We start from the raw sequence: 24437 nt of genomic DNA on the forward strand, positions 1-24437 counted from the left end.
CATGGTAAATAGTAATAACCAACCTCATTTTTCTCAACTTTTCATGTAGACAATCAAATTCTCCACCCCCTATCAGACGCCAGCCCACCTGGAGCCGGTCCTCCCTGGTATGTATGAAATCTTCAGTTGTCAAGTCCTCTGACTGTCGGGGAATGAGTGTCCTTTTGTTGTTAACTTGAGGAGAGGGATGACTAGGGCATCATGACTAGGTCATGACCTCCTGACCAGGAGAGATATGGTGAGAACACAGAAGGGCATCAGTCTGCTATGCAGGTGTGATGCACACCCATTTTGTCCCTCTTGTGCCCGCCCATGTCCGTCACTTTTCTAAGTGTGACTCAGGGTTCACCCCCATGAATTTTAGTCTGGGCCGATGAAACCATGTTCCTTGAGCACGCAACCTACTGTGTGTTTTTTTCCACTTGCTTTATCTATCTTTATCTATCTATCTTTATCCACTATTTCTGATTTTTGCATATAAACGTGTCTTCAGTTATAATCTCCACAAATTCTTTTATATTCACTGCCATAGACAGAGTTTAATAAACTAGTCAGAGAATGTCTACTTTAAATGAGCAAAAATTGAAGGAGTCTAGTTGATGGTCTGAGGTAGAGTATTCAGTGGGGAAGAAAATTAAAATTAATTAATTTCCTAATTTCAAGGCCAACAGAATTTGAGTTGATCCACTTTTCTACCTACCATTAGCCTTTCTTTAAAAACTGCTCTACTAATCATGTGAATAAGGAAACACAACTCATTTCAATGCATGTGTTCTGTCTTAGACTGTGTTTTATTTTGAGAATTACTTAAGGATGATATCATAGCAAGACGTGGGAGAGTTAGTTTCCTTTAAACTGTCTACTTGTTTTACGTCATAATTCTTTTATTTTAGATTATGATTTATTTTACACAAAATCAAAATAAACATGTGACCTTTAAATGTTTGTAGGTTGAACAGTTCCTTTGAGTTGATGGGAGAATAAAATTGAATTTTTCTTTATACACAATATATATCCTATAACACATCTTTAACTTGTCTTTTAAAAGGAACTGTTTGAGGATTTTTTTTTTTTTTTCTTCTGGAAAATGCATTGACATGAACTCTTAGAATTCTAGGGTTTGGTCATCATATCACATAATATTGATAATTCCTGCGAACCCATGTGAATATTATTAATCTCTGTGTTAATGCGCAACATCTCACGAGAGGTCTTTGCCTTGGAGATGTAGAGGGCTGCTTTGGGCTTCTCCCCTGAAGTACCAATAGATTTGTTCACAGCACTGGTTTCCTTATTCTTCTCCTTTGTTGATATTATTTTCCTTTTCCCTTCCTTAGAGTCCACATGTCTTTACTAGTGAGATAAATGTTCACTTGTGTCCATGAAACACCAGGGGAAGCAAAGTGTTTTAGGGCTATCTTGTGATTTGATCTCATCCTAATTATCTAGAGAAGATACAGAGGCTTTCCTGTTCTGTTTGGATGAAGATAATCTACAGGAAGCCAGATTCCTGGCTTCTCCCTTTCCTCTGCCCCTTAGGATTAAACCATTTCAGCAAGAGTTCCTTGGGATGAGTGAGAGTAAAACCAGAGAACATTGTCTCCTTTGGGCTTCCTGGCTGATAACAAGGGCTCCTGATTGTTGTTTTTCTCTTGCCCTTCTGGCTCCTGTATTATGGCATCTAATTTGTTTTTGTGTTGGCAGATCTGGAGAGAAACAGAATAGTATATTGGAATATATAAAGAGACACAATAAATAATCCTGAAATGGTATTTGGAGGATTAGCTATTACTATTTCTCACTTGTATTGCTTACACACTTATGGCAGTTCATAAACAGTCACCTACTTATAGGATTTTTCTTTTTTTTTTTTAAATAAGAACAAGAGAAGGCAGAGGTGAGCCAACTTTGCCTTGCTGTAGATTTCTGTTCCCTTGTATGAATCCCTCCCTACTGTTCTGTTTTGTTCTGTTTTGTTTTTTGAAACCTAAAAACTGGCTGTCCAATCATGGAAAAATTGAGTTGAATTAGGTATTACCAAAAAGAGGAAAAATATTTTTAAATTGCTACTCAAAAACCAGCCAAGAGAGATTTGGGAATATTTAGAAGAGCTGATACTCTGAACTACTTTCTTAGATTAATTTCAATTCTTTATTTCTTCTACCCTGATTCTCTTTAATTTTTGGATTTCTTGTCTTCATTACCTTCTTTATTTGCCCTTTTGATGCTTAAACATTATTTGTAGCAAAGGAAAGAGTAGATGAGTTATTTGCCCAGCCTTGGACTCTGCGTAGTGTTCTTCTTCTGTTGAGGAATACTGAGAAAGTGTGACCCCTGCTGGCTTTGTGGGGTTTTTTTTTTTTGACTTGATCTCAGCTTCCTATAAGATTAATTTTAAAATAATCAAATAGAAATATAAGAGATCATCCTGTTTGGTGGGTTACAAGCTTAAACTTTATTTTTTAGTATCAAAACTCTTCCTTCAAACACATTTTTACCTGGAACCCTAATACATGAATAAAATGGATAATGTTGGAGGGAGGAGACTGATTTGAGTGACAGGAAGCTGAGACCTACTGAGGTTAAATGACTTGCTCTAGACCGTATTAGCCATTAATCATATATCCTTTCTCGGCTCCCCAGTTAGTGAAGCTCTCTAAGCATTTTGGTGTTTTCTCTAAAAGTTGTACCCTCCTCTGCAGCATGGAGTTATTCAGGTTGAGTCTAAATGTCCATCTTTAAGAGTCTTATGGCGAAGAGTCCTCACTGAAGGGCTAGATGGTTGAACTGGATCCTCTGCAATGGGAGGGTCAATAAGTGGTCCTGGGAACTGCACGCTCATTGTTAGGGATCACATTTCAGATTTTATATAAATTTGCAAGTGGGCCCATCTTAACACTCCCCTGTCCCTATTTGAGGCGATGTGGCACTGTGAACTAGGGTCATAGGTACAACTATGCTGATGGGTACGAACTTCAGGAGGGACCCAATTTTGAATAGAAGGAAACAGGCTTCCCTCTTACTCTCATTATGTTTTAGGTGGAACATAATAAAATACATCTTCTGAGTTATTCCTTTAAAAAAGGCATTGGGAGGGCTTCCCTGGTGGTGCAGTGGTTGGGAATCTGCCGGCCAATGCAGGGGACACGGGTTTGAGCCCTGGTCTGGGAAGATCCCACATGCCGCGGAGCAACTGCGCCCGTGAGCCACAACTACTGAGCCTGTGCGTCTGGAGCCTGTGCTCCGCAACAGGAGAGGCCGTGACAGTGAGAGGCCCGCGCACCGCGATGAAGAGTGGCCCCCGCTCGCCGCAACTAGAGAAAGCCCTCGCACAGAAACAAAGACCCAACACAGCCAAAAATAAATAAATAAATTAATTAATTAACTAAGCACTTTTCATGCACTGTGGCCTTCCCTTTAAAAAAAAAAAAAAAAGGCATTGGGAGCTTTTCAGGTGTGTTAGAAAATACGTTCTAAATAGGTGCCTTCATGCTGATTACAGCCTGTTTCTCACCTTGAACCAGCCTCCCCATTCCCCCCTTCTTGTTTCTCCAGTCCTAAGCTTGGTGATGAGATGGGGGTGCAGATGCTTAGGGAAGGGTTGGGTTGAGTGTGGAGGGCAGAGCGTCTGCAGCGTGCCTCCCTGCAGGCGGGGTGAGCGATGGGGACCATCGTGTGCTCGCGCTGGTGCTCGTGAGTGTTACGGCCGTTTGTGCCAAGTCCTCCCACCTGCGCTGTGTTCTCTGTTTCAGCCCCGGCAACAACCGTACATCTTGCCTCCCATGCATGTCCAGTGTGGCGAACACTACTCGGAAACACACACTTCTCAAGGTAACTGGCTTGCCGCTGTCCCTTCTTAAGACGCAAAGTTGAGAACTGGTGATCGGTACTGAGACTTTTTTTTTGGGGTGACCGTGATACTTTCATTTTAACTTTGTCGGAATGGCAGCAGGCAACAGCTTGGATTTGTGAAAGGCATAGAATATCATTTACCCCTGAGAGGAAAATTTCCCCAGAATTGACTGCAGAGGGACTTGGGGGAAGGCAGTGAGCAAGTTCCTTTCTCCTCCTCCTTCTTGTAAGTGGGGTAGAGAGGAGAGTGACAGCTAAGCCCCATAGAATACTCTTCACCCTCCTTGTCAGTGTCAGAGAGCTTGTAACAGTCAAGCAGGTTTTCAAGGTGACAGAGAACACAGGCATCCAGAATAATTGAAAGAAATACACACAAAATCTCAGCCCCTCATTGTAACTCTCCTTTCCCATCTCTCCCACTGGCCCCTTTCTCAGTGCACTTGTTAAACTCTTTTATTCCTCTTTTTCTCCCTAAACACTCCCATGCAAAGTGTGTAAAAAAAACCCATTCCAATAATAATTATTCTGAGAATGAGCATTTATAGAGCAATTCCTCTCCTTAAGCACTTGTTCAGAGCACTTGCACTCTATTGTCTCATTTAATCCTCAAAATAAACCTAGGAGATACGTACTGTTATTATTTCCATTTGACAGATACAGAAACTGGGGTACAGAAAGGGTACTGGGGAGCTTGGATACGAAAATTGGTGTCTTGACTCTTGAGCCAGGCTCTGTAATCATTACACTAACTGTATCTCAAAAAAGGAATGGGATTAAACATTGGATGTTGACAGTATGGTAAATGGATAATTTGTTTCTGGGTTATCATTTGCTAGCTGTTTTGAATCTTTCTGCACTGTCTAAATGTGAGCATGGAGACTAAGATAATCAAGATGATGTAATTTAATAAAACACTACTTTTTATAAGCAGACTAGCAAAGTTACCCTGCTTCTATGGGAGGGCACCAAACCCCATTAAGGTGGATAAAGGCAACATGTTCTCCTAGTTTTTCTTGCCTATATCATCTCATCTGGTCTATGTTCCCGCCCCTCCTCTTCAGGCAGCCAAGTGTTTTCAGTCACCTTTTCTGTTTTTTAATCTTTTCTGCCTTTGCTTTCTTCTACTCTGCTCATGCTTGAATCTATAGTGTAAAAAATGAATATACTTTGCCCACAGAAAAGTGTGTTGGCAAGAGGTTGCCTGCCTAGGGGTGTCTGTGTATGTGTGTGTTAAAGGAACACTGGACACCCAGAACGGGCCTTACTTTAGAAATCTGCTTTTTATCTCTTTAGGTACCTCTTTAAAGTATTATGAATTTTAATGTGAACCTGACCTCAGTGATGAAACCAACTCTAGAGGAGGGTTTTAGACAGTGGCTAGAAAAACCTCCTGATTCTTATTTTGCCCTCCGTTGGCTGCTGATCAGAATGAAGGAGCCACACATGCTGACACCCTGACTGTGTTATTTGCCTTGTGCCTTGACGGACGCTCAGCAGTCCCTCGGATACAGGGAGTTTTCCCATTGCAGTCAGGAAGGTCAGCTCCCGGTACCCAATAACTTCAAATCTATTGCCCTATTAAAGTTCTTGACTTCCTGGCCCAAACATCCAGTTCTGTCACTGAGCCCTGAACAAGAGGACAGGTCTCCCAATGTGAGGGCCATTGTCGGTGCCTGATTTAAAAGCTCATGGCCAAATCGAGAACTTAACCCAGGGGATAACGGTTCTGTATGTGCATAGCTTTCTTGGTTTAGATTCACTTTTCCTCTTTAGTGTGCTTTAAAATGTTCCTTCCATATGTTGGCATCTTGCCCAAGAAATTACCAGTGTTTCCATGGAATATGTGGGTGGAGACCGTGGGATTTCCCTTTTTACGACTTCTGTAAGTGTGAGGATGAACTTGATTGAAGCAGGGCGGTGTGGACATTCATGTGCCTCTGTGTGACTCCTTGCAGACAGCATCTTCCATGGGAATGAAGAAGCCTTGTATTGCAACTCGCACAACAGCCTGGACTTAAGTTATATAAATGGCACCGTCACCAATGGCAGTGTGTGTAGCATTCACAGCGTCAACTCCCTCAGTTGCTCCCAAAGCTTCATCCAGGCTTCTCCCGTGTCCTCCAACCTCAGCATCCCTGGCAGTGACATCATGCGGGCTGACTACATCCCGAGCCACCGGCACAGCGCCATCATCGTGCCATCCTACCGGCCGACCCCCGATTATGAGACGGTCATGCGGCAGATGAAGAGGGGGGTCGTGCACACGGACAGCCAGAGCCAGTCCCTGCGAAACCTCAATATCATCAACACCCACGCCTACAACCAGCCAGAGGATCTGGTGTACAGCCAGCCCGAGATGCGGGAGAGGCACCCCTACACTGTCCCTTACGGGCCCCAGGGGGGCTACAGTAACAAACTGGTCAGTCCATCGGACCAGATCAACCCAAAGAATACCACGGTGCCAAGCAAGCCCGGGGCAAGCGCCATCTCACACACGGTGAGCACCCCGGAGTTGGCCAACATGCAGCTGCAGGGCACCTATAACTACAACACGGCCCACATGCTGAAAAACTATCTCTTCCGGCCACCACCCCCCTACCCACGGCCCCGCCCCGCCACCAGCACCCCGGACCTCGCCAGCCACCGCCACAAGTACGTCAGCGGCAGTAGCCCCGACTTGGTGACTCGCAAAGTGCAGCTGTCCGTGAAGACCTTCCAGGAGGACAGCTCCCCGGTGGTGCATCAGTCTCTCCAGGAGGTGAGCGAGCCCCTCACGGCCACCAAGCACCACGGCGCGGTGCACAAGCGCCACAGCCTGGAGGTGATGAGCAGCATGGTGCGGGGCATGGAAGCCATGACCTTGAAGTCGCTCAACATCCCCATGGCCCGCCGCAACACCCTGCGAGAGCCGGGGCCGCCCGAGGAGGTGCCGGGGAGCCACGAGGTGCCCCAGCTTCCCGAGTATCACCACAAGAAGACTTTCTCAGATGCCACGATGCTGATCCACAGCAGCGAGAGCGAGGAGGAGGAGGAGGAAGCTCCGGAACCGGTGCCCCAGATCCCCGCGCTCCGGGAGGAGATGGAGTACAGCGCCCAGCTACAGGCCGCCTTAGCCCGGATTCCAAACAAGCCCCCGCCCGAGTACCCCGGACCCAGGAAGAGTGTGAGCAACGGGGCGCTGGGGCAAGACCAGGTGTGCCTTCCTCCCGCCATCGCCAGGGCCAGGGTCCTGAGGCAGGGGCCAGCCAAGGCCATCAGTGTCTCCCGGGCTGACCAGACGGCCATCAACGGGTCCTCTCTTGGTCCATCCATCTCAGAGCCCGACCTGACAAGTGTGAAGGAGCGGGTCAAGAAAGAGCCTGTGAAGGAGAGACCGGTGTCTGAAATGTTCTCCCTGGAGGACAGCATTATAGAAAGAGAGATGATGATCCGGGTAAGTGGCTTCCTCTCCCAGGGCATCTTTCGAGGGACAGTTAAACGGGCTGATTTCCACCCTCGCCCGCAGCCCCCTCTGCTCCTTTTCCATGATTTAGACATACATCTTCTGGGCACTGAAGAAAGCACAAGGCTTATTCAGGGAATGTGGTAGGGATTTAAAACTCACTTGGCATATGAACAGGTAGTGTTTCATTTCACAAAACTTTGTTTTTCACATAAACCTTCCATTCTCATTCATGGCTTCTCATAGGTGTGCTTGGTGCAAAGTGCTGTGATAGAGTCAGGATCTTACAGGTTGGTGGTGTTGAGATTGGTGTCTGGGCCAGCATTTGCTGTTTATTCAGGGTCAGACTTCCCATTGCATGAGCTGCCAGGAGCTCACCTTCCTCCATCTCCTGGTACTTTGGTTTTTCCAGGGGAAAGCCTTTCCCCCCCGCCCCCAATTAGATATTAAAAGAGCAACATCCCTTCAGAGCACAGCTTTCTGTGTAGATCTAGATGTCAGGATCGTTCATCAATATTGTCCATGATGTATCCAGCTTTATTTTCAAATCTTCTTTTGAGAGATGTTTAACACAAATCCAAGAAAATTACAATGAACCCAGAAGGTTACCGTTGAACTTCCATTAGACATTCTTATTCTATCGAGAATTCACACATGCATATTTATACACACACCACACTTGTCCTGGAAGTATTCACTCCGTTAAAAAATTAAAAAATCCTCTCATTATAACCATTCAAACCTAGATTGACTTCTCCTCTGCATGTACCACAGCTGAACTATAAGGTAGCCAGGGCTTATTTTAGGAACTCCAGAGCAGTTGTAACTTAAAATGGGCTTTGATGGAGTTCATTAGACTTTCTTCATTTATAAGTCTCCCAATTCTCCAGAGGGAATCAACCTGTAAAGAAGAGTAAAGAGCCAAAGTTTTAAGGAAGCCAAGTCCCTCGGTTTAGGAGTCTAGTTCATAGCAACGTTCCTACTTTAGACAAACCTTAAGAACATTCTTAGCCTCACGGTTTTGGCCATCCGTGGAGTATTGCTAAGAATTTGGTACAGGCGTAACTTTTTCCACCTAGAGGGAAATTGTGAAAGTTGTGCTGTGCCTGTGGGAAATAAGACCGCTGGGCTGAGATGTGAGGCTAGGTGCCTTGCGGGGGAGCTTTTTCCGGGGGATGGAATGAGATGCTGGAATGAGATGCGGGGCTGGGTGCCTGGGGGGAGAGCTTTCTGAGTTTGGGAAAAGTAATCACTGGTAGAAAGGAATTTTCAGCACTTCTTGGCCTCACACCCCTTTAACACAACTCGGTATCAAGAACCCATCAGTCTAAGCGTTCAGCTGCTGCCTGCATGGTCCCCTAGCCTCACTTAGGTCGTATTCATTCTCTTCTCTTGTTACCTGTATTAAACAAAAGCCTGTAGCCAAATTCATGGCACTGGTTCCCTACATAGTGCTTCAGGCGTTATCACAAAGGAGCAAGGGCCTTTTCCACTGTTTCCACGTGTCCTCCCATCCCATCCATTGGGTAAGAGCGAATAGCCAATTTTACCCCTTAACTAGTTCAGGAACATCATTACCCCAGCCCTATGTCATTTTCCCTGATTTTTTTTTTTTTAAATGTGTACCTTCTTCTTCTTTCTCTTTTTTAATTTTAAAAAATGTTTATTTCTTGGCTATGCCTCGTAGCATGTGGGATCTTAGTTCCTCGACCAGCCGCTAAGATCCTGGTCCCATGCATTGGAAGCACGGAGTCTTAACCACTGGACCGCCAGGGAAGCCCCTTCCCTGATTTTTTCCCAAATCCTACACACTTGTGATCTCAAGGGCTGCCGCCCTTGGCTGGTGTCCCAACATCAGAGTAGGACTTGGAGGGTCTTCAGTGAGCCAGGCAAGATGGTGACCACGCCACTGGCACTGATGCTTGGGATGGGTCTCTACTGTCTTTATGAAGAAACTCACCCCAATGACCTCCCCGCATCTCAGATGGCTGTCTGTCCACCCCCCCGCCCCCCACCATGGGTAGCTTTTGCCTGGCTTGTTAGGCATGGCTAAGAAGAGAAGGCTGTCAGGGCCTCCCTAGGATAAGAAAATGTGAAAATGTAACCAAATAGGAGCTGGAGGGAGACAGCTATGGTGAGAATTTGCCCTGCAGGCAACTCCCTCCCTCCAATTCTGGAGCTGCGGGTCCATTTGATGGATAGTTCAGGCCTGTTGTCTTGATAGCTTCTCCTGGCTCCTCCTGCTGCCTGGAAGGCATTTCACTGTCTGTAGTCACCTAACCCAAAATCAGGTACTGGGAATAGAAAAGGCCAAATCAGATCTTTGAATTAATTATTTTTGATCTCTGGTAATAAGCTGATAGGATAAGTGAGGAGGAACTAAGAGAAACAGGTTATCACTGGGGTTTCAGTTTTCATTAGGTAAGTAGTAATCCTTTCCCAAGAAAGACAAATAGGTTTCTTTTGGCTTTGGGCCCAGTTGGGGTTACCTTATGGTGCAGGTGGGAAGGAAGCAGAAGGGCTGTCGGGAGGACCTTAGGACCATTTACAAAAAAAAATTTTGCTCTCTTAAAACTTTGCTCAACTAAAAGAGATAATGGGGGGAAGAGTCACAAAAACAAACTAATAAGCAAGTAAACTAACACCTCCACACACACACACACACACACACACACACCACCACCACCACCACCACCACCACCACCACCACCACATTTAAATCCAAAAATTTCAAAATCTGTCTGGGGTTGAGAAACCAGGGCCATTCTTAAGAATATTATACCTTTGGGACCTTTCTCACTTTCTCACAGTTAACCTTCCTCTGAGATGCTCCTTTGGTTTGTCTCATGGGTCAGCCCTGTCACTGGACCAAGCATCTTATTGACAGAATCACTCATAAAGGCCAGGGCTCCATTCTTTTTTTTTTAACTTTATTGAAGTATAGTTGATTTACAATGTTGTGCTTAATTTCTGCTGTACAGCAAAGTGACTCGGATATATTTATATACATATATATTCTTTTTCATATTCTTTTCCATTATGGTTTATCCCAGGATATTGAGTATAGTTCCCAAGGCTCCATTCTGACTGTAGGTGGCATTGAGGGGTTGCAGTAGGGGTGTAATGCCATCCCCTATACCCACAATTAGAATAATCTGTACTGTGGCTCCATCAAGATACTTCTCTGGGGAGTAAATTTCTAAATGACAGACTAAGAAAAAAAAATACCTAAAAGTTTGAATAAAGAAAACAGGAATAAGGTGACTCCTTCATCTGTGGCAACCAAAGGAACCTGCAAATTGGTTTCACTTTCGTGTGGATCAAAATCATAAACTCTGTAAAACTCATCTGTTTCTATGCTTTATGAAGTCTCTCTGTTCTTTTGTCTTCTAAGACAAAATTATTTGGTGGAAAATGCTCCCATTGTCTTGCCTGAAATGAGTAAATGGAGGTTTGTTGGTACCTCAATCAGCTTAGAGGGCGTGAGGAAGCACAGCCATAGACCAAATAACAGGAGCCCTGACTGATCCAGTTTCAGAGTGTCTGTGCAGCTGAGGATAGAGAGGAGTTGAAAACCCACAAACAAGGGCCAGGTGTTAACAACCAAACCTTCCCCTAAGTGCTCTGCTCGGCCTCTAGATCCATATTCTCCCATGGCTTAGTCACATCCAGTGGTTCTTCACCATGGTCGCTGGGAGCCATGGTGTCCATTCCTGTGGGTCTTCCGGATGAAGCATGAAGGGTGCTCCTGGGTAGGTCATCTCCGGTGGCCCCAGGCTGTGGTATTAGTGACTTTGCTAAACCACAGCAGCTCTCATTTTGGGGATGATATCCCGGGGACCAGAGAGAATCAATACAGGATTAACACCCTCAGTCTTAGCCCCTCTGAATGGAAACTTGGGAAGGTTTTTGTCTATTTATGCATGTATCCAACCTCTTAAGAATGCAACCAACAGTTTTTATAAGGTTTTTACTGTTTAATCTGTATAAAAGGTCCATCATTGTGATTAAGTTTGATTATTCATGAATCTCTGTGTCTCTTTTCCTTGTCCTGTCTTCCTTCAGCCCTTATCTTCCTGAAGTGCCTCGTGTACGCTGTTTTCTTGTGAGCCCCGTGGCAGGGTGTATTTGTATGGAGTCTTTGCTCTTGTTTGTTTGTTTGTTCGTTCATTCCTCTATTTTAAATAAAAGCTCAGGAGGCCTGGACGAGCCGGCTTCCTCCGGCACAGTGGGAATAATGGGAAGACTGTGTTTGAATTTGCCCTGCTAATGGTGATTGTCTGCATTCCTTGGCTGGGGAGTTACAGATTTGGGGAGATTAAAACACATTCCAGCATTCTCCTGGTATTACAAACAATGAGAACATGCCTTTTCTTGCCGCAAGAATCTAGAGAAGCAGAAGATGGCAGGCCTGGAGGCACAGAAGAGACCACTGATGTTGGCAGCCTTGAACGGACTCTCGGTTGCTCGGGGCTCGGGGCGGGAAGAAAGTCGCGTTGATGCCACCCGAGTTCCCATGGACGAGAGGGTAAGCGCTGGGCTTGTCAAACATGTGACTCATTCTCTGTGGTCTTAGGATTCCAACGCTCTCTCCTCGCCCAGACATGCCAGCATGAAGGCGTGTTTGACGAATTCATTCTTCAATTTGAAGCTTAGCAAGACCTGGTCTGTGCTGTATTAAATTGATCCTTTTCAGCATCTCATGTTTCCTTGTCAGGTTGGTGCCATGACGACCCGTACCTAGCTGTGTGACCTTGGTCAAGTCATTCAATTTCTCTGGGCCTGTGTCTTTATTTTTTTTTGCAAAATGAAGAAGTTAAGCAGTTGCTGTAGCTCTCAATTTCTGTGATTTTTGTGAACAAATACCCTTTATTAGGGAGTGATTCTTTTACCCACGCATTTATAGAATCCTTTAATACGCTGGCCCCTTGTTTGGCTATAACATATGGCTGATTTATAATTGTTAGGGTAATGCATTGTGGGAACTTTGGTTTTGAAAAGTAACCAGAAGTTGCGTGGTAGTGTTTCAGAGGTGAAGAAGCATGTTCTTTTAGTTCCTGAAATTGCTGTCAGGTTAAGAAACAGGTCATGTAAATGTAATAGAGTGCATTACAATAAGATTAGGGTTTTAGGTTTTTGCCAGCATGTATGAAGTATTAGCATGCTCTTAGAGCCAGAAGGGTCTTTAGAGGGATCATTTAATCTAATTAATACCATATTTTGTTATTAGTAGCTTGACCATGGGAAAAATAAAAGATGGGGCGTCTAATCCTCACAACTAGAGGACTGTGGGCCAGTATCATCTTAAAATTTAGCTAAGAACAGCTGTGTAAGTGGAGGGAAGGACGTTTGGGTAATTAAGATTAACAATCTCCTTATCACTAGAACTTTAAACAGAGGTGATAATAACAAAAATACTAATTTTGAATTTCAGCTCTTGCCTGGTCTGGCAGATTTGTTCTGTTTAAGGTATGAGTGAGAAGGAAATTGGTTATTGGAAAAGAGACACTAGCAGTATGGTCAGTAATGAGACCAAATAATCAAACATTAGTTTGTCCATCTTGAAACTACTTATTAACACCGTCACTGTAAATATTTTAAGAAATCTGGTGGTTTGGTTGGAGTGTTTGGTTAAGATAATTCAGAGAGCTGGAGATCAATTTCTGTTGCAGTTCAGAACCCTGAAGAAGAAGCTCGAAGAGGGAATGGTGTTCACAGAATATGAGCAGATTCCAAAGAAAAAGGCAAATGGCGTTTTCAGCACAGCGGCTCTGCCAGAGAATGCTGAGCGCAGCCGTATCCGCGAGGTTGTCCCCTATGAGGAGAACCGCGTAGAGCTCATACCGACCAAAGAAAATAACACAGGCTACATCAACGCCTCCCACATCAAGGTAAGAAGTGGGGGGTGGAGAGGGGCGTGTTGGGAAGGCTGGTTGAAGATTGCTGGGTTAACGGCAAAAGGGCAGGGAGGAGAAAACATACGGGCTGCCACTGTGCATCTTGGCTTGTCCCCAAACCGCAAGGGAGTGTTTTTGAACTCCTGTGCTTTTCTTAGTCAACTGGAAGGCCATGCCTATCACTGCACAGAGAGAAGGAAGCCCAGCGGCCTCAGGGAAAAAACCTCAGGTCAGCTATTTCTGAAGCTTGCTCATTACAGAGGATTTAACTTTTTCTTCTCTCTGTGCGTTGTAACTCTCCCGAAAACTCACAGGTAAAGCTGAGGATTAGCCCTTTCAGTTTGTCATTTGCAGATGATGGAGAATTTGGAAATCACAGGCATTATATTTCTGTCACTGGAGTTATGATGTTCAAGACAACAGAAACTTACTGTTTCTCCCTTGTAATACTACTGGTTAGGTACTTCAGAGCTGAAGTCCCAGAGCTGAAGTCCCAAATTTGCATGATATTTAGAAGAGTGGGCTAATTTAAACATAAGCCGTAATGGTGTGGTTGATAATGAATCTTGCAAAATGTGCCACATTATTCAATGCATTTGGGTCATTAAATTTTTGTTACTATTTCAAGTACTGCAAATCTTCATATCTCAGTATTTCATAGACTTTAAAATTGGTCAGCTTAGCCTTACTTCAGTTAAAATTTAGAGTTATGGATACATGTGTGCATGCAGTGAAGTGTTTCCTAAATAGCTTACCTTCCTCAGGGCTCCTAATGACAGAACATATTTGTTTAGAATGTCACCATTTGCTCTGACCTCTGAAGTAGGGGAATTATCTGTGTACTAATGTGAATTGTATTAGTATAATTGTTACAGTTGTTACAGGATGCTTTTCAACAATACAAGGTTCAGATTCGTAGTCTGCTGTGATCAATAACCTTAGAAAACCTGTATCTGGCATTATTTCCTTTCTTCATTGGACTTTTCAACTGTAGCCAAATTATAGGTAGGCTCCTTTGAGCCTTTAAAATACAGCCAGATGTCTGGCCCATGTATCAGTTCTAACGGTTTTGATACAGAATATGGGAAGTGTACCATGGTTGGGTGTAGTGTTTTTGTTCACCGAGCATAGATAACCACATATATTTTTTAAGTGTCAGAAAGTCCTGTCCAAAGAAATAGGATGGCGTAACTCTCATGGATCATATTGTGTATTCTACTCTTATTTTTCAGAGTGAGAACTCTCAAAACAATGAAACAGTAAAAACTGAGCCCCAGGAAACTCTGAAGGAAACTGATGGTGGTGAATTTCATGGGCTTAGTTTAGATAAGGAAACAATGACCAAAATAATGCATGCAAAGATGCAGATCACACAGCTGCATCTTGCTAGACTGTCTGAGAAAAGCTTCCACAGCTGTAATATACTATGTTCTTCTTTTGGCCAGATCGCCTCCCCCATTTTCCATCTGCTCTCTGGAAAAAGCTGTCAGTCTGCATGCGCTGTGACCAGTGGGTGGTGGTAACATCTCTTCCACCCCTTCCTCCATATTCTCTGAGGCCCACATTTCATCTTGTGGATCCGGGTTAGACATGGGTGTGTTTAATAGACCCAGAGAGCTTGCAAGAACTTGTCCTTGTGTTTTTGGAATAGAGTTGTATGTCTTGCCAATGTTTTCTCCCTGGGTTCCAAGCAGCCGTTAACACAGAACAGAGATTTATTTGCTCCAGACGTGGAATCACATCTGTGAAATCTACCTCAGTAGCTTTGGTGGTTGTGTTTCTAATGCAGTTTTTAATACCCTCCTGTCAGTACTTGGGAATATGCTGAAAGGCCCCAGGCAGCAGCAGACTCTGGAAGTATTTATGGCTCCTATATGTTGGGTGCCAGAGAGGCTAATGTTTAAAATCACAATTCCACAGATAAGCCAAACTCCCAGCCAGCCAGCTAGCAAATGTATGAGTGTTATCTCCCACCAGTACTCGGAAAATGAATTTTGCTTGCCAGCTTTGACCTAAACATGCCTTGTGTAACGAGACAATAACTGACATTGTTTTTGTTTGAATCAAGTTAGTATATAGCTTCATAAAATAAATGAGAGAAAAAGTTTCAAAAAGTGATCACTTCATTGCCCCTAGCACCATCTTGAGATCCCCACTGGTGAACGTGTAAGGGAGCCTGACTTGGCAGTATCAAGGCACAGGAATGGAGGCAAACCCAGAAAGAATCCCTCCAAAGGCCACCATTTCACCCTGATAGTATGAGCTTCCACACTTGAGGCATGACTTTTTATTGATGCGTCTCTGCTGCTAATATTTACAGCTGCAGAATTATCCTCCCAAGATCACCCTGAGCTGTGTGGGGTAATGATTTTATTATCCAAAATCATCTCATGACTCCAAAGTTCAGTTGGATGCTGTGGTATTGTACGAGGGGAAGGTGATGATAAAATATCATGTGCTGTTGGCTTAAGTACATTCATGATACTTCTACTGTATGTGGTAAAGAGTAGCGGGTACAACAGAGGTTTAGGACACACTTCATACCAGGGCAGTGGTAGAAAGACATTGCTCCCAAAGGTGTGTTATTCCATGGTAGACTTTTCTATTATTTAAAAGGATACCATGGAGTACTGTTTCTCAGACTGTGGACCACAATATGGTAGTGGTGTATGAAATCAGTTTAGTAGTCGGGAGCAGTTTGGGGTTTTTTTGTTTTGTTTTCTTTTGTTTTTTAATGGAATAGACTAGAAAAAGGAGAAAAGAATGGCAATTATCAGTACATTGCACATTGGAAACATAACTGTTATTTCTGTAACAAATCGTTAGGTTATATACATATATTCATGTAATATTGTATATGTGGGTATATATATGTATATATATGTTTTTAATATGCACTGGTTTGTACATAGTTACTGTGGGTTGTAGACCAAAATTGATGAAGTATATTTTAATAAGCTTGAGTGGCAAAAAGTATTTTCATGTGAGCATGTGTCACCAGCCATCCGTGGTGTCAGGGCTTTTGATGATAGCACTAACACATTTGGCCTAAAAATATTATTCAGGGTTTTCAGGTGGCTACAAACGGACCCGTGGTCAGCATGTAATTCTGTCCTGGATTTGGGGTTTATTCACTAATGCTTGCCTTGGTTTCCAGGTGGTGGTTGGTGGGGCAGAATGGCACTACATCGCCACTCAGGGGCCTCTGCCACACACATGCCATGACTTCTGGCAGATGGTGTGGGAGCAGGGAGCGAATGTGATCGCCATGGTCACCGCAGAGGAGGTAAGGGGGAATGGCCGTACGGCCATCTGTCCCGGCGGGGGTGGGGGCAGAAGATGGGCTTTGTGTCGATGACTTTGCTGCCTCATCCTCCTTCCGGCAGCACCATTTCTCTGCAAATCCTTTTCTCTCTGACGTGCATCTCTTTTCTCTCCTTACTTCCATAGAGGTTTGTTTTGTTTTCCAAAGATAATTTATTGTTATGTCCCGTTTTTATCCAGCTCTTAACTCTTTTCCTTGGATCACCATGAACTAAAATTAAACAAACAAACAAACAAAAAAGAACCAAACTTCAGTTCAGCCAGCTCACTTGTGTGTGCCAAACAAAGCAATGATCTTTCCACTGGAGTTTGAGAACTTTGGGGCTGCTCTGTGTAAATCGGCATATATTCCCAAGCCCGGGCGTGGCCAGCTCCCATGTTCTCCTGCTTATCAGCTGAAAAGAGACCAGAGCTGTTGTTCCTGTGGAGGCCTCTTTCTTTGGGGAGAGAAAAAAAAAATCTTTTTCTTCCTTTGCCAAGTCAAACATAGTTTTTCCCTTGTAACTAGAGAAGTCTACGTGGTGTTCCAAAAACTGGCATATACCCCCATTCCGTCTAGCAGTTCGCTTGGAGCTTGCTGTCTTTGGGGGAAGATATTTTGGGTTTCTTCTCTTGTCATAGTCTCGATTTTTTTTTAATTTTATTTTAACCACTTCCTTTTGTTCCTTTCGTTAAATTTCAACTTATGTTTTGAAGTCATTTAAGGAAAAAGAGTTTTTTGTTTGTTTGTTTGTTTGTTTTTTACCATATGTATGGTATTGCATATCCCTTTCCTAACAACTTTAAAAGGATGGGGAACAGAAAGAACTGAAAACAAAAAAAAGTCATGTTCCCTTCATTAACTCTTCTGAGCAGATGCTTTCCAGAACAGCCCATTAGAAGGTAGTGATGAAAGACTTTGGGCTCTTTCAGGCCAGTTGTACTTCTCTAGGCTGACCTTCTGTCCCACCTTCCCACAAAGAGTAAATGTTCCTGAAAATCTCTAGTTTTATCACTTTATCGAATTACATCCTTGGAAGGGATTCATTCAACTTAAAACAGTGTGTACTTACCATCTGTGCTGACCCCAGGGTAGACACAACAGACATGATCCTTGTCCCCAGGGAGCTTACATCCCAGTGGGATTTACAGTAAAAAGTGAACAGAGTCAGCTCGGATAGTGCTAAGTGCCATGGAAAAAAATGAAACCAGTAATGGGATGGAGGGTGGCCGTGGGGCTACTTTAGACTAGACTGCAGCCCAGGGCCCTCTGAGGAGGTTGCATTTGAGCTGAAGCCTGAGTGACAAGAAGGGACCAGTCTTAGGAACAAAATCCAGTGATCTGTGAGGCAGCCAGAGACTTACAGTCTTTTGAAATCTGTAATTGATGTAGGTACTCAGCAGTTATATAAATTAAAGGCCTCAGATAAACCTGCTTTCACAGGATGGTTAAATAAAAGAGGCAGGTGTGCTTCAAATTTAAGAAGACTCAATTCAACCAAAAGAATCAGGGCAAGATTACTTGTGTCACCCAGAGATGTATTGCTTTGAGAGCAGGCCAGCCTTCACTTGCCACTCATTCCCCCAGCTCCGTACGCTGGACATTTCTCCTCTCGCTCCACCCACTTCCGCTGGGTCCCCTTCTAAGCTGCCATCTCATCCACCCCTGCTCCCACTCCTATGATATCAAAACTGTGCAAAACTTTAAAATAGACCCCATTTTGTAAATGGTTGAGAATGCATACCCCCAGAAAAGATTATAAAATTAAGGGAGAGAGAAGAGGGGTAAAGCCAGTTTTCCTCTGCTTCAGTTGTCAATGGAACTAAAACAAATGGGTCAGGCTGAAAAAAACGTGAGATTGACACTAGATGATAAAGACAGCGTCAGTGGCTGGTGGGGTGTAACAGAGAGAGCCCAGGGCCGAGCATCCGACATGAGAAGCATGACCTAGAACGATTACTGGGATCTGTCACTCCTCTGCTTAAGGTCACTTCATCACCTTTGGATGGCTTCCCACTGACCGTGGAGTGAAATCCAAACTCCCTACCGTGGACCAGGAGGCCTTCTAACCTCTTCTCTGCCATCCACACTGAAGACCTTTCTGTTTCTTGAACACACGTAGCTTGTTCCTGCCTCTGGTCTTCACCCTGGCTCTTCTCTCTAACATTCAACTGCAGCCCAGTTGTGAATCTTTAAATTTTTCCATTGCTGTAACTGTGTGGTAAATCTTATTATTGGTGTTAGCTAAGATGTATGGGTATCTACTCTGGGATAGACACTGCATGATGCTACTGAGTCAGTGACTTAGAAGCCATTCAAGTTTTCCGCTGTCCTTAGATTTTAAGATTAAGAGGATAAGAGCTTCCCCTGACTCACGTCCAATTTTGCTTCTGTGTCTGATTCAGGAAGGCGGACGAACCAAGAGCCACCGATACTGGCCCAAACTGGGTTCCAAGCACAGCTCAGCCACCTATGGCAAGTTCAAGGTCACCACAAAGTTCCGAACAGATTCCGGTTGCTATGCAACCACAGGCTTGAAGGTCAAGCACCTTTTGTCCGGGCAGGAAAGGACAGTGTGGCATTTGCAATATACTGATTGGCCAGATCACGGCTGCCCAGAGGATGTCCAAGGATTTTTGTGTAAGTCTTTTCTTCCCTGTCGGGGTTTTACCAACAGTAATAATGGTCTTATCAGTTGGAGGAGAAATGGAAAGAGAGTCTACTTTCTCTTAAGTGGCAAAAGTATTACAACATTCAGTATATAATACTTCAGTGGTATGTGTAGAACAGAGAAGACTAATAATACATGGCATTTATCATATTCTCTTTACCATTTATGCAGATGAGCTAATATGGTAAACTAATTGGTTCTACCTTGATTTAGACCTTTAGTATTCTGATACATGTCACGTGTCTGAACCTTGAAAACATTATGCTAAATAAAATAAGCCAGACACAAAAGGACAAATGTGTGATTCCACTTACATGAGTTATCCAAAATAGGCAACTTCATAGAGATAGAAAGTATAATAGAAGTTACCAGGGGCAAGGGGGAAGGGGAATAGGAAGATACTGTCTGATGGATAGAAAGTTTCTGTTTGGGACCATGAAAAATTTCTAGAAGTGGATAGTGGTGATGCTTGCACAACACTGTGAATATACTTAATGCCACTGTACACTTAATGTAATGTACACTAAAATGATTAAAATGGTAAATTTTATGTTATGTATATTTTACCACAACCAAAAAAAAAAAAAAACACACAGACACACAAAGCAATAAAATAAAGAAAAAACAACTTTAAAAATTTCTCATGAAAATTTATATCTTGGAAGCCCTGTATTTCCTACAGCAGTAAATCCCAATTAGTAGTTTCTCATACCTACGATTAAAGATACTAAGAATTATTGAAATCAACTTGTAGTATTTGAAACTATCATTTTTGGATTCATTAATTTATATGTATTTTTCAAGCTATGGTTATCTTAGAAACTAATTCATCCAGATTGTACGCAGTACTTTATTTGTAAGGCCAAAAACTGGGTGTGTGTGCACCACGTGCCAGGCACTGAATCGGGCTCTTAGAACGCAGAAATGAAGCAGTCTTTGTTTTAAAGGCTCTTGCGGTCTCATGACGAAGACAGGCTGGTGATCATAGTTCAGAGGTGAGATCTGATGCTTTTGGGGATGGCTGCAGCAGCCTCCTTCCCTTCCACAGACTTGCCTAAACATCCTGCACTTGCAGGAAACCCCACTCCTTCCTTACCCAGCTAGGAAGGAGGCCTGAGGGTGCCCTGCACATTTACTACACCTGCTATGTTGTTGACTCACCAGCTGGCAGAAGACCTGTGGCCACAACAAAGGGAGGTTGGAGAATGTCAAAACCTTGATTTTTATTTTGATATTCATTTAGAGTAGGAGGGGTGGGGGAGAGAAGAGAGAATAGGTTTTCAAGTACCTAAAAGTACCATGTCACAAGTTCCAACAGAAAGATTCTGATGCACACTTATTTATCAATGCAGCTATTTCATTTTTCATTAAAGTGATGATGGTTCTTAAGGAGTCGGACACTGAGAGTAAGAAAGATGATTGGAATCAAAGGATCTAGAACGAGATCTAGAGCAGGTTGGTGGTTGGCCTGAGGTCAAACAGTTACCTGCAGCTCAAAATATTAATGAGCACAGTGACCTTTGCAGAACTTTCTTTCCTCATAACAGTGTTCTTTTTATTCCTTTCTGGTACTGTTTTGCTAATTGCTTTATTAGAAGCAAGACTCAGAAAATGGAAACAATAAAAGTAGATCCGTTTGATGACTGGCTAACAGATCTGATAAAAGGTTGAATTTATAAGATGGTTAAAATTATAATCAAATCTTTTAAATCAGAACCAATTTAAGGAAAGCCAATCTTAAATTACTGAAAAATATAGAGAATATTTTTAAACAGTATTTATTAATTTACCTTTCTAAGAAACTCAGGACAAGTGTGCTGAGCAGGGTCTTAGAAATGTTGGCTCTTTAGGTTTTTTAGCACTTTTCTTTTTTTTTTTATAGCTACTTTATTTATTTATTTTATTTTATTTTTGACTGCGTTGGGTCCTCGGTTCATGCGAGGGCTTTCTCTAGTTGAGGCAAGCGGGGGCCACTCTTCATCGCGGTGCAGGGACCGCTCTTCATCGCGGTGCGCGGGCCTTTCACTATCGCGGCCCCTCCCGTCGCGGGGCACAGGCTCCAGACGCGCAGGCTCAGTAGTTGTGGCTCACGGGCCCAGCTGCTCCGCGGCACGTGGTATCTTCCCAGACCAGGGCTCGAACCCGTGTCCCCTGCATTAGCAGGCAGACTCTCAACCACTGCGCCACCAGGGAAGCCCGCTCTTTAGGTTTTTAAGAATTTTAGGAGATTTTTGTTTGTGTTTAAATGAGATTACTTGGATGCAGAGGAACTGGGTCAAACTGTCTTCCAGAGGTCTTCACTGAGTTACACCTTAAGGAACTTTATTAATATGATTGCTAGAGAAAGAATCTGCTTAAATCTAATTTCTCTGTGTTTCATGAAATTCCCCGTGATGGTGGCATCTGCTTTATTGATCAATATTCCTTTTACTTCTCTCCTTAAATTTAGCACAAGAAAAACCTTGTCTCTTGTATGTGAACATTGCCTGCCGTCAGAAAATGTTATTGCCTAGTATCTTTTCCCCTTTGGGAAAAAAAAATTGTGAAGGGAATTCCATGCTCAGTATTTAGCTCATGTTGGTACCAATAGCAGCTACCTTATCTAGTCACCTCAGATTGCCTTCCCTCTTTTGTTTTGTTCTATCTCATTTTACATTATTAGTGGTGGTGGTAGTAAACGTTTATTTGGGTAAACTATTTCAGATTACTAATTAAATGAGGTTATAAAGGAAATTGGAGTTCTTAGTCATTGTGTGTAAACAGGTGCTTTTAAATTACGAGAATGGGGACTTCCCTGGTGGCGCAGTGGTTAAGAATCCGCCTGCCAATGCAGGGGACCTTGGTTCGAGCCCTGGTCCGGGAAGATCCCACATGCCTCAGAGCAACTAAGCCCACGAGCCACAACTACTGAGCTTGTGCTCTAGAGCCCGCGAGCCGCAACTACTGAGCCCGCACGCCTAGAGCCCGCGCACCGCAACAAAGAGTAGCCCCCTCTCGTGGCAACTAGAGAAAGCCCGCACACAGCAACGAAGACCCAACACAGCCAAACATAAATAAATAAATAAATAAATTAATTAATTTTAAAAAATTACGAGAATGGTTTGAATGCTGTTTTCTCTTCAGCAGTTTGAGTTTTTCTCCTCATTTGGTTTTACACTGCTGCACTGGGATGAGATTTTCTGAGTATCAGGAACCTTCAAATCTGCTTCTCCCCTGAACTAGCTACTATAAAATCTCAGTTACTAATTGACTTTTTCCGGTTCTTGGATTGTTTGAGGATTACATTTATATACTTTTCCTTTTTTTTCATGACCATTAAAAAAAATAGTCTTTAAGGCTTGGGTTGAGCGATTTTCCATTTGTGTCCAGTTGGAGTAGCGAACAGTCTCCTGCACAGCCCTGCGGGGCTAAGCAGATGTTGACGGGGCACGTGGCACACACCCCACCCACATGTTGCCTCCAGGAAAGGGGGGTTATCTGGAGCTACTCACATAACCACGTGGGATCCAAGCTGAAAACCAGGCTCCCCAAAGTCTATTTTATAATCTAAAAATGGAGTCAAGCCTCAGCTGACATTCACTCATTCAGTGAGGGGAAGGAAGAAAGGGCAGATGGACGCTCTTCCCACCAGAAATTGGCTCTGACAGGCGGGCATTTCAAGGGGACCTAGCTGGTGTCTGATCCCAGTCTGTTAATAGTAGGAATTGCTGTAAGTAATGTCGAGAATCATCTGCTTGGGGGACTTTGGGATTTGCAGAGGGGAAGACAGAATTTAATTTTTAAAAAAGAACTATTTAATTTAAAGAACAAATTCTCCCATGGACTAATTGACTCCCAGCTGGTCCTTTCTGGATCCAGGACTGTAGCGTGGGTACCAGCCAAATAATTAGTGTCTTGTAAGTACTGTAAATAATTGTCACTTTAAAAAAAAAATTCACAGTCAGTTTTTTTTTCCCCTCACTTGTATGCAAAGGGATGCAGGACATCAGTGACAAGATCTGCATTTTGTCTTGCAGCCTACTTGGAGGAGATCCAGTCGGTCCGTCGCCATACCAACAGCATGCTGGAAAGCACCAAGAACCAGCACCCCCCGATCGTGGTCCACTGCAGTGCTGGGGTGGGAAGGACCGGCGTGGTCATCCTTTCTGAGCTGATGATCTACTGCCTGGAGCATAATGAAGTAAGTCATTCTGGGCTTCTGAATCCTCCACTTTGGGGACCAATCTACACCATGGCCAAACCTTCACCTGTGCCCTTCTATTTCCACTGTTTAACTTCCTCTCTCCTGACGAGAGTTTTCCAGACCCGTGATTCCTAGTTGGACTCTGACATTTACAACCTTCCTGATCTTTTGCCTTTCACTGCTCTGTGTAGAGACCCAGATAATATAGAAAAAGAGTTGAAACTGTGAGAAAGGCAACATTTAGAAAATCTGATCTTTGCTGGCATCAACTTCCAGAAGTCTGCAGTGTTTCGTAGAAGGTCTGGTTTTATTGTGGGTAATTTTCCACAGTGGGTTATTGGGTCGCATATAGTATAGATGCGTCTTGCATTTCTGGGATGTGTTTTGCCCTAACTCCTATGTGAAAATGTGTGTACTTTAAAAACATTTTGCATTCTTTAGTGGGGAGTTTTATTGAGGGGGCTCTTTGCTCTTGTCTAGACTGGCAGTGGTGTGTAGCAGAGCCGGGTAGATAATCCGAGGGCACAGACGTGGCCTGCCTTTGCTGAGGCTGGAGGCCCAGCTTTTCTCCCATAGACGCGGGCTGCGGCTGAATTTGTGCCCACACGGTGTGTGGCATTCCCTTCTTGCTGTAGGTCAGGGAGTTACACCGAGGGGCTTTTGATTTTGTAGAGATGAGACAAATAGCAATCAAAGGCTAAAAAACAATTCTTCTGCCTTCTATTCTCACAGGGGGCTTTAGGGGTTTTAGATGGCTTTCACTTTTTTTTTCTTAGGCTCTTTAATCACCACTAGCAGCACACGTCCCGTTCCGGTTTTACAGATGAGGATGCTGAGGTCCAGAAACAATCTAGTGGCTTGTCCAGTGCCAGGTGGCTCTTAAGCAGTGGTGCCAAGGTTTGAAGTGAGGTCTTTCACCTCCTGGCCCTGAATTGTTTCCTGTCTTCACTCTGCCTCCAAATGCCAAGTGTCATTTGATTCTTGTTCAATTTCCAAATTGTACAGCTTGGAGAATCAAAGGAAACTTTTGAAGCAGTTTGATAGTTTTAAAATCAGGAAATGTTATAATGCATGTTCTGTGAAGGAAT

The 24437-nt window shown here is 43.6% G+C and overlaps 1 protein-coding gene across 2 annotated transcripts in view; it reads left to right on the forward strand.

Moving 5' to 3' along the window:
* The window catches only part of PTPN14 (protein tyrosine phosphatase non-receptor type 14), a 173763-nt gene that overhangs the window by 137615 nt on the left and 11711 nt on the right, over positions 1-24437 (forward strand). For both annotated transcript variants that reach the window (XM_059938094.1, XM_059938101.1), the window contains exons 11-18: positions 50-107; positions 3753-3831; positions 5808-7285; positions 11679-11822; positions 12967-13185; positions 16349-16477; positions 18901-19135; positions 23183-23346. In XM_059938094.1, the coding sequence (XP_059794077.1) occupies positions 50-107; positions 3753-3831; positions 5808-7285; positions 11679-11822; positions 12967-13185; positions 16349-16477; positions 18901-19135; positions 23183-23346 (2506 nt within the window). The remainder of the gene's footprint in view (positions 1-49; positions 108-3752; positions 3832-5807; positions 7286-11678; positions 11823-12966; positions 13186-16348; positions 16478-18900; positions 19136-23182; positions 23347-24437) is intronic.

The sequence above is a fragment of the Balaenoptera ricei genome, chromosome 1 (genome assembly GCF_028023285.1).
Source record: "Balaenoptera ricei isolate mBalRic1 chromosome 1, mBalRic1.hap2, whole genome shotgun sequence".
Classification (NCBI taxonomy): domain Eukaryota; kingdom Metazoa; phylum Chordata; class Mammalia; order Artiodactyla; family Balaenopteridae; genus Balaenoptera; species Balaenoptera ricei.